The sequence below is a fragment of the Octopus sinensis genome, linkage group LG7 (assembly GCF_006345805.1).
Source record: "Octopus sinensis linkage group LG7, ASM634580v1, whole genome shotgun sequence".
NCBI classification, from domain to species: domain Eukaryota; kingdom Metazoa; phylum Mollusca; class Cephalopoda; order Octopoda; family Octopodidae; genus Octopus; species Octopus sinensis.
Genome location: NC_043003.1, coordinates 53,809,833 through 53,820,909, shown reverse-complemented (window position 1 = coordinate 53,820,909; position 11,077 = coordinate 53,809,833). Strand labels below are relative to the sequence as shown.

The following is an 11,077-nucleotide window of genomic DNA, read 5'->3' as shown; positions in this document are numbered from 1 at the left end:
TAATACACACACACACACACATACATTTATAGTATTTTTCTAAGCATCAACAAATGTATGTAAGCAACTGGTTTTGCTTGTGTGTGTGAATATGTATGTATTATGTATGTATTTCCATTTCCATCACAATATGTATATAAGTATGTATGTATGTACACAAAAATATTAGATGTTATTTATTTTATTGTTACATGTACATATACACACAAAGACACTCACATACATTATACTTTTACAAGAGTGGATATCAGTAACTTCGAAGTACCAACGAAAACCTAGAGCTAGATGTAAGTACTTATCGCCATTGATGTTATTTTCTCCAGTTTTTGACGATATATACATGTATGCGTACGTGCGTATGTGCATGCGTATGTGTGTGCGCATGTGCGTGCGTATGTGTGTGCGTATGTGCGTGTGAGCGTGAGTCGTAACACCAATAAAATATGTGAAGTCGGTCTAGGAATTTCACAATTCCGAAGTCAGGAAAAGACAACCTGATATTATTTGGAAGAGTTATTTCCCATGCATATGATGAGTTGTCTCCCTTGATTTACTGACAGCTAAATTTATATTCAAAATCAGCAGGTTTTTGTGGGGTTTTTTTGCGGTTCTCACAGAATACAAAAGGTTTAAACCAGTGTTTCTCAACTGGAGTCCATGTGGCCCTTGAAGGTCCATGTGAGATTTGAAGGGGAGGGAGCACGTAATTTGATGATCTACGATAATATTTCAAGGGCCTCTGAAAAAGATATTTGTATTGTAAGAAACAGCTAAGCTTCTCTAACATTTTATGTAGTTCAACCTACACAAGTTAATATGTGAAAAACAAAATAAGAATTTAGAAAGAAGTTTCAATAAAACTAGTTTTAAGCATCGCATGGCTATGAAGGTCCACTACAATAAAACAGTAATCAAAGGGGTCCATAGATAAAAATGTTTGAGAACCGCTGGTTTAAACCAGTGTCGTCCTGCTTCAAGAATTATATTACCTGTCAGTCTCTGGCTGCTTTGTCTCCGAATAATTTACTAAAATGGTTATGTATACCTGGTTTTATGCTGATACTTACGTATGAATTAGTGTGAGAAAATATGTAGAACTTGATATATATCCCAGTCTTTCATTACTGGTTGAGTTTTCAGTATTGTATATACTCTTTTACTTGTTTCACTCATTTGACTGCGGCCATGCTGGAGCACCGCCTTCAATCGAGCAACTCGACCCCAGGACTTATTCTTTTGTAAGCCCAGTACTTATTCTATCGGTCTCTTTTGCCGAACGCTAAGTAACGGGGACATAAACACACCAGCATCGGTTGTCAAGCAATGGTAGGAGGACAAACACAGACACACAAGCACACACACACACACACACACACCATATATATATATATATATATATATATTATATATATATATATATATATAATATATATATATATATATATATATATATATATATATATACATATATACGACGGGCTTCTTTCAGTTTCCGTCTACCAAATCCACTCACAAGGCTTTGGTCGGCCCGAGGCTATAGTAGAAGACACTTGCCCAATGTGCCACGCAGTGGGACTGAACCTGGAACCATGTGGTTGGTAAAGAAGCTACTTACCACACAGCCACATTACATCTTTTATTTTCTATAGTCTAACATTACTAGTTGAGATCTCCGTTAACACTATATGAACTACAACCTTGATTTTCTATAGCTTCCATCGTCATTTAATTTCTATGATGACTTGCAATTCATAATTTTTGTTGTGACTATGAGACGTAGTCGTAATTGGTTTTACGGGTACGTTAAGGTCTATGAAACTAAGGTTGGAAAGGAGAGGTAGACGCTATAAGAAATTTACTCCTACTACACTAAGGAGCCAAAAACTGGGGAAACACCGTCATCAAGCATATCCCCGTCCATTTCCATCACTGACCCTGAATAGGACTTTTCAATAATTTGTGAATTTAATCTTTAAGAATAGTATTATTTCTATTTAGCAAGGCTTACTTCGAATGCATGAGATGTTCAGTTCTTTCCCTTCAGTTAAACAAGTGACACTCCAGGCAATTGTTTTGATATTATATTAAGCACAGATACTTTTGTACCTTCTCAGACAGCCTTTCAACAATAAGACAGTTTCATAATGGAGTATAGTCTTATATTGATCTTATAATTGTGAATATTACATATTGTGATACGTACCTATTTTTTCCCGAAATATCTTCTTGTGTATGTATAAATACTGTAGCAGTGGTTTTAGCAATGTATTACAGGCATTTTACTGTATCATTTTTAATGTAAAATGAATAGTAGGACTTAAGTTTTAGGTAAAGTCCAGTGTAGGTTTGATTTTTGTTGATATATATAATGAACTCTCCCGTCGTTCAGCTTCTGCCGAACGACCTGCACAAATGGTTCGTTTTTAGTGATGAAGTATTCATGCCGCACATCAACTCACTCTCTCCATCAAATTGACATTATCTGAACAGATGCATGGTGTGCCACATGTCAGGTCAGGTGTCGAAGTGATCGCAGAGCAACGTGAGATGAAGTATTATGCTCGACAACATAACACATCACTCGGTCTAAGAATTGAAACCACGATCTAGCGAACGTGAGTGTAACTCCCTAACCACTAAGCCATAATATATATATTATTCAAAATGGTTTCATTCAAATTCCGTGTTACTTACAAATATCTTAATGTCCATTTAGATGGTATAATCATCTATTTGTATCATTGTTGTGGAGCCGTGTAAATATCACTCTACTCAGAAAGCTGTATTATCATTTGACAGGAACACGGTATAAAGAAATACATGGAACAAGGTCGTAATTTTAAATACCTTTAATGTGGCCACACGTGTATATTCAAGCTGAATAATAAATGGAAATGGTGGATCTTTTCCTTTTGATGGACGGAATTTTCTAGTTAACAAAACAATTTGAAACTTCGTATACAGGTAGAATGTGTCAAAAGAAAACATTATTGTAAGCAAAATTGTAATTTGTAAGTTTAACGTAGTTTAATTCTTCGAATTTTAACCAATGAAATGCCAGCATTTGAGCTAAAATCATTTGCTGCGTCTAAAAACTCAGACAATATCCTGTTGAACGTAAACAGCACACACACACACACGTGTTATTCATCCTTCTCTTCTGTCTTCTGCATGAGCTAGAAATAACAGCTATATCTCTTAAATCGATGAATTTCGTCGCCCAATAAAAATATTAACGATATTTTTTGAATATTTTCTTTATTTTTTTTACCGAAAAATATTTTTTCATAAAAGGATGCCCCAGCTTGTCGGAGGCTGTGATATAAATTGGGGAAAAAATCCTCGATACCAGTGCGTAATTGGTACTTAATCTATCGACCCTGAAACGATGAAACATTGACCCCCCCCCCTTCTGGTTTATTTACTTTTTGTGTAAATTTGTTGCGACAAGGGGCAAAACACAGAGGGGACAAAGCATGAGATACAAAAGTATTAAGTCGATTCTATCGACACCAGTGCGAACTCACGAACGTGTATGTATGCTTGTGTGTGTATGTGTATATCTCCGTTTGTACGTGTGTACGCTTATATATTAATTACTATGTGCTTGTGCAAATGTATATGCATGTGTTTGAGACAGACAGACAGACAGACAGAGTGTGTATTTGTGTGTGTGCAAGTGTACGTGTGTATGTATCTGAATATGTGTGTGTGTGCGTGTGTGTGTGTGTGTGTGTGTGTGTGTGTGTGTGTGTGTGTGCAGCCTGCGTCTGCTCGTTTGTCTACAATATCGATAACGCAGCAAATAATTTCAGCTCAAATGCTGACATTTCATTGGTTAAAATTCGAAGAATTAAACTACGTTAAACTTACAAATTACAATTTTGTTTTCAATTTTGTTTACAATAATGTTTTCTTTTGACACATTCTACCAGTATACGAAGTTTAAAATTGTTTAGTTAACTAGAAAATTCCGTCCATCAAAAGGAAAAGATCCGAAATGGTTTGATGCGTGGAGGCCATGATCTTCTCCTGTGCTTTGCCTTCTGTCTGCTAGCTGACGTGTGGTGTGTGTGAGCCTAATAGATCACGCCTTCTCTCTACGACATCAAGATGCCAAAAGAGGAGGAGGTGAGTCTCAGAACCTTAATGTTGCGTATGCCCTCTATTGTCCAACTAATTATGCAGCCGCCGTCAGGGGAGGTAACTGCGCCAAGCGGTCGAATAAGAGTGATGTAGGCGGAGTAGGTATGCGCTAGGAGGACACAGAAGAATGAACTATGGCAAAACAGATGTATGAACAATTGAAAAAAAAAATACAATGCAAGCATGTACAAGGAAAAAGTTCAGCAAAAAAAGGTGTCCAATCAAATAGAACAAAATATTAATGTACAATAATACGGAGTGAGAGAAAATATGAATGCGGTGTCTATAACAACATAAGTCTAATCTCCGGAATAGTCACTGGCGAGGCAAAGTTAAGAAATGTAAATAGTCTGAGACAATTCCTTCGTCCAGTGAACTGATCTGCCAGAACGTGTCCTGTAAGGTGAAGAATGCGTTTGTGTAGTCGGTGTTTTGGTGAGTGGAGGTGGTGATTGAGGTGGGACAGTGTTTCTGGAATGATGGGTGTGTCAGCAAGTGGCATAAAATGTTTTGGAAAAGGCCTTTTTTTTTACTCTGTCAATAGAGACAATCTCTTTTCTCCGTGAATGTCCACAGTGAAAAGTTTCGGTTTGCTTCTAAGAACGCGATAGGGTCCAGTGTAGGGAGGTGTAAGCAGTCCCTTGACAGCATCATTTCTTACAAACACGTGAGTCCAAATAGAAATATCCGGATGTGATATAAAGAAGAAAAGTTACTTTTCTTTTTCTATCTGCACACTAAAAGACAATGTTAGACATTGTATAAAAATCTATTTGCACCATAAATACAATACATTTTAAAATTGAAAAAGAAATTTAATGACAAAATATCAAGTATACATAAAACAAAATTAATTTACTTTTAAGAATAGAATCCAAAAATGAAAATAAGAACAGTTAAAATTGAACTATAAAGATAAATTATGAGCACTGTCTCTAAAATATTCTAGTGTCCTGCAATATTGTGATTCATTGACAATGCTTGGAATTTTAGTTGCACTCTCTTTATATAATGAGAATTGTTTGTGCTCACAATATACTTTGATTTTTATTTTATTTCTTCACTGCTCCTTTCTCAAGATTTCTAAAAAAGTTTCAAATTATAGGATGGAATTTTTGTCCTTGAACTGCTATTCTTGAAATGTGTTGTATTTATTTGGCAAATGGTCTTCAGAGACCCTTTAACTCCTTATGCTCTAAGAAGACTAGGCAGTGTCCAGGTCATAACTCATGAATAACTGTGCTTCCATATTTTGTGCTACTGTCTGTAATACAATCCTCTGAACACTTAAGGTGCCCCAGAGCCAATGTACCTTGTCTGTTGTAACCAGTTTAGCCAGAAGGTATATTACTCTTTTTGAAATTCATCTCCATTCCTACTTCACCAGATCCAATTGGAACTCTTCTCAGCTGCTTCTACCATTTAGCAATGTATTTGTAACATAGGTAAAAAGCATTACAAGTTTGGCAATGATGTATTTGCCATGATGAATATATCTGAAGATCTATTGGCTGCAAAGAAATTTCTGGGCAACAAAATTATAAGCAATGTATAATATGATGTAATTTAATCATAATAATTTTACTTTAATGAATATACAATGAACCTAGACATAAGAGTGATATGGTTACTCTAATGTATGAATATGTTTATGTTAAAATGATTTGAGAGAATGATCCACCACAAAAATGATATTAATATGACTTCTTTCTTGAATGAGAAAATTATCACACTGTTATGGCTTCTCTCTTATAAGGATACATTTGTGAGTAGGTAGATCTCTATTTCGAGAAAATGACTTACCACAGATATCACAACAATATGGCTTTTCACCTGTATGAATGCGCCTGTGATTAGTTAACACACTACTCTGAGAGAATGATTTCCCACAGATGTCACAAGGATATGGCTTATCTCCTGTATGAATACGCTTGTGTCTAATTAAGTGACTTGCTTGAGAGAATGATTTACCACAGATATCACAATGATATGGATTCTCTCCCGTATGAATACGCTTGTGAATATTTAAGCGACACATTGCAGAGAATGATTTACCACAGATATTACAGTGGTACGGCTTTTCTCCTGTATGAATACGTTTGTGTTTAGTTAAGTTACTTACTATAGAGAATGATTTACCACAGATATCACAGTGATATGGTTTCTCTCCTGTATGAATACGTTTATGAGTAATTAAATCATCACTTCTAGAGAACGGTTTACCACAGATATCACAGTGATATGGTTTCTCTCCTGTATGAATACGTTTATGCTTAGTTAAGTTACTTGTTATTGAAAAGGATTTACCACAGACATGGCAATTATATGGCAACTCGCCTGAATGAATGCATTTATGAGTAGCTACGGAACTTATGGCAGAGAAAGATTTACCACAGATGTCACAATTATATGGCTTATCTCCTGTATGAATATGTTTGTGTTTGCTTAAATTACCTGATATAGAAAATGATTTACCACAAATATCACAATGATATGGCTTCTCACCTGTATGAGTACGCTTATGAGCAGCTAAAGGACCTATTGTAGAGAATGATTTACCACAGATGTCACAGTGATATGGTCTCTCTCCTGTATGAATACGTTTGTGAGTGGTCAAGTCACAATTTCGAGAGAATGATTTACCACAGATATCACAATGATATGGATTCCTTCCTGCATGGTTTTGTCTGTGAGTAGTTAAGGTACCTTTAGCAGTGAATGATTTACCACAGATATCACAGTCATATGGCTTCTTTCCAATATGAATATACTTGTGTCTAGTTAAGTGATTTGTCTGAGAGAAGGATTTACCACAAATGGTACAATGATATGGACTCTCTCCTGTATGAATACGTTTGTGTTTAGTTAAAGTACTTTTATCAGAGAATGATTTACTACAGATGTCACAGTGATACGGCTTCTCTCCAGTATGAATATGTTTGTGAGCAATTAGGTGACTTGTCCTAGTGAAGGGTTTAGCACAGAAATCACAGGAATATGGACTCTTTCCTGTATGAATACATTTATGGGTAGTTAAATCCCTTTCTTGGGAGAATGACTTTTCACAAATATTACAGTGGAATGATGTTTTTCCATTCTGTTTCAACATCTCATCAAGATGATTAGTCTTTTTTTAATCCTTAAATAACTCAGGCTTTCACAATATTCAATTTTCATAATTTTTTTCTTCTTCCACTGCAATATATAAATTTGTTTTGTGCGTATCATCATCATCATCATCATTTAGCGTCCGTTTTCCATGCTAGCATGGGTTGGACGGTTTAACAGGGGTCTGTGAAGCCGGAAGGCTTCATCAGGCCCAGTCAGATTTGGCAGTGTTTCTACGGCTGGATGCCCTTCCTAATGCCAACCACTCCGTGAGTGTAGTGGGTGCTTTTTACGTATGTATGTATATATATATACTGTACTTGACAGATATCCTCCAGCTATAATTCCATCAACTGTGATGTGTGGTAATATCTGAAGCTACTGCAAACAGTCTTATAAAAGATGATTTATTAGGATGCAAGCATTTTTGAGATGATTGATTCAGGAGATTATTACAACAGAACCCTGTCATGTAACAGGAAACCAAAAAGAAAATTAACACCAACATAGATTCATTTTCCAAGATATATCTCCCAAGAAATTTCTTGCAAAGAAACCAGTTATATTTACATAATAAATATGTAAATGTTTAATTAGAATGCAAAATTATCTTCTATCTATTACAAACAGTAAAGTAAAGAAATGTTTCTTTCAATCTCATTTCAGAAGAAATATTTCACAGTAATTCAACCATAGATTTATATAAACTGGGTTTTATCTATTCTGCATAATATTTTTCTTTAGCTTCATTGGTTGATGAATATCGCCGAGTTATCTGAAATAGAAAATGATATTATTTCAATGTCATCTGATAACCTGAAATAATAAAGGTACAATGTAAGACAGAGAAGATACATAAAGAGAAAGGGTTGTTCTTTTATTCTTTTACTTGTTTCAGTCATTTGAGTGTGGCCATGCTGGAGCACCACTTTTAGTCGGAAAAAATCGACCCCTGAACTTATTCTTTGTAGGCCTAGTACTTATTCAATCAATCTCTTTTGCCGGACCGCTAAGTTATGGGGACATAAACACACCAACATAGGTTGTCAAGCAATGGTAGGAGGGGGACAAATACAGACACACAAACATACATATACACACATATATATATACGACGGGCTTCTTTCAATTTCCGTCTACCAAATCCACTCACAAGGCTTTGGTTGGCCCAAGGCTATAGCAGAAGACACTTGCCCAAGGTGCCATGCAGTGGGACTGAACTCAGAACATTGTGGTTGGTAAGCAAACTTCTTACCACAGAGCAATGCCAGTGCTGGTAAACTGAAGAGATAAACATTTTTTATGAATAACAGAATTTCGGTGGTTAAGAAACTCACTTTACAACATGGTTTCAGGTTATCTCACAGCACAGCAGCTTGGGCAAGTATCTGCTACTATAGCCCATCTCTGGGCCAAGCAGAGAATTTGGTAGATGGAAACTGAGAGTAGCCTGTTGTATACGTATAGGTGTGTGTGTGTGTGCACGTGCTCCTTGTGTTTGCCTTCCTCCCCTCACCCTGTACTGCTTGACAACCAGTGTTGGTTTGTTTACATCCCTGTAACTTAACAGTTCAGCAAAAGAGACCAGTAGAATAAGTACCATACTTATATAAATGAAATGGAATATAAGTACTGGGGTAGATTTATTCAACTAAACCCTTCAAGGGTGTGCCACAGCATAGTCACAGTCCAATGACTGAAACAAATAAAAGATACAAACCTTGTGTGAAATCTACATTTTTACAGAGTATGGCTATACCTTCAGATTGTGCACAATAGTATATAAACCACTAAGCAGTTAAGCATAAAATTCTTCTTCTTCCAAATGCATCATTCACCATTGCTGTTTGATCCCTAAATCATCTCTGATGCAGATGACCAATGCTACAAACTAAGCCATTATGACCATCCACTCTTTTATTCAACTCTGATATCTAGGGCTGCATCAGTACCCAATGTGTCCTTCCTTCAGGGATTGAACTCAAGCTCACTAGATTTCTTTAATGTAAGGGGCCAATTCATTCCATTCTAACTGCTACTTTATTATAATTATTATTTTATTTTTTTTGCAACAGAAATTCAATGACACTATCATGATTGATATTATTTGTTACCAACATGAAAAGCAAAGACATGATTTAAAATTTTGACCCTTTTCATCTTAGTATGGACATTTATTTTAAAATCAAATCTAACGTTTTTAATATACCTTTTTAGTAAGGTTTCTTTCTCTTTTATTTTTTTTTTTTACCATCTTTCAATTTTTATGTTTTATGGACACCAGATCTCTAGAATCTGCAAAAAATAAAATTTTAATTTTCTTTTTAAAATCACAAAATAATTAGGGTTAGAGGACTTATATACTCATCAGTATATAAATATATTTTGTTTGAATCTAAAGTATCTAAATATACTGCTTTTTTTTTTCCAAAACATTAGTTCTATAAGAGTTTACAAATAATGTTTCAGATTCTGTTTATTAAGGATGAAGATGTAATTACACTCGCAAACAAAATATATTCATTCATATGAAATGGAAAAGGAGTAATAACAAAGAGGCTAAGTTATTCTTTTCTCCTCTAGGCACAAGGCCCGAAATTTTGGGGGAGGGGGGGCCAGTCGATTAGATAGATTCCAGTACGCAACTGGTACTTAATTTATCGCCCCCCACCCCCGAAAGGATGAAAGGCAAAAAAGTTATTACAAGCAAAATTATGCTCAGTTGTAAATCCTTTAACTCTAATCCGTTTCTTTGTGTGAGGTGGGAGGGTTGGGGGGGGGTCTTATTAAATTCTGAATCTCTCATGTTCAAAACATAAAACAAGCAGTCCATTTATAAAAATAAAAAAAAAACGGTGTGGTCATAACAAACGAATAAGTGGCGAAGTATTCTAAGTTACGTTTATCGGAATACGATAACATAAGAATTCAACAATGAAAGCAGAAAACATTACCGAACTAAAATAAAATAATGGTAAACGCCTTACAGAATGGTAATATTCAAAATAACGAAACTTCCATTTTCTAAGAGTCGCGATTTTCGGGTGCATCTAGAGTGAAAGTGAAACCAAAATTTTGTTTCAAATTTTGTAATTTTATGTATATTAACTGAGCAAACTTTAATGGCGCTTTATTTGCGTAAAATCAAAATACATAATATTTAATACTTACATATTCCATGTCAAATGTTGTTATTGTGATCAAATTTGATGTCCAACAGCAGTCTCAACACAACTTAGACTTTTTGTAATGAGAAAATCTCAAAGCAATATCAGTGTGTCTGTGACAGACTTTTACATTACCTTAATTAATATCTGATTAGTACATAACGGTACGTTTATTTTACCTTTTTGCAGCTTCGAACTAATATAAATATTTAAATGTTTTTCTTCGCGGATAAATTCAACTTACACATGAGTCACCTTTTGTTTGGTGTGGTTGAAATCAAAAGTGGAATTATCCTTGTAAGTAGCAACGTCCAATCTCTGACCAAAAGTCAAAGGCTGATTATAGTCAATAACAATGAAGGAAAAGTTCATAAGTAACATACATTTAATAAATGATTCAGAATAAGGTTTATTTCTTTCCTTTCGTTCACTACATTGCTTTGCCACCGGAAGAAAGGATTGTAATGTGAGAGGGATCAAATATAAATATATTTCTTTACTGCCCACAAGGGGCTAAACATAGAGGGGACAAACAAGGACAGACGAAGGGATTGAGTCGATTATATCGCCCCCGGTGCGAAACTGGTACTTTATTTATCGACCCCGAAAGGATGAAAGGCAAAGTTAACCTCGGCGGAATTTGAACTCAGAACGTA

General features: G+C 35.3%; 1 protein-coding gene and 1 long non-coding RNA gene across 2 annotated transcripts; both read right to left on the bottom strand.

Annotated features, from left to right (window-relative positions):
- Positions 1 to 5,310: 5,310 nt before the first annotated feature.
- LOC118764090 (zinc finger protein 93-like) lies at positions 5,311 to 7,363 on the bottom strand. Its single transcript, XM_036504390.1, has 2 exons — positions 6,275 to 7,363; positions 5,311 to 5,938 (listed from the first exon to the last, which is right to left on the bottom strand). The coding sequence occupies exons 1-2, from the start codon at positions 7,253 to 7,255 to the stop codon at positions 5,882 to 5,884; spliced, it is 1,038 nt and encodes a 345-aa protein (XP_036360283.1). The 5' UTR covers positions 7,256 to 7,363; the 3' UTR covers positions 5,311 to 5,881.
- A 402-nt stretch (positions 7,364 to 7,765) lies between these two features.
- LOC118764089 lies at positions 7,766 to 10,746 on the bottom strand. The gene is made up of 2 exons (XR_004999879.1): positions 10,426 to 10,746; positions 7,766 to 8,029 (listed from the first exon to the last, which is right to left on the bottom strand). It is a non-coding gene; the product is annotated as an uncharacterized LOC118764089 (long non-coding RNA).
- Positions 10,747 to 11,077: the final 331 nt, after the last annotated feature.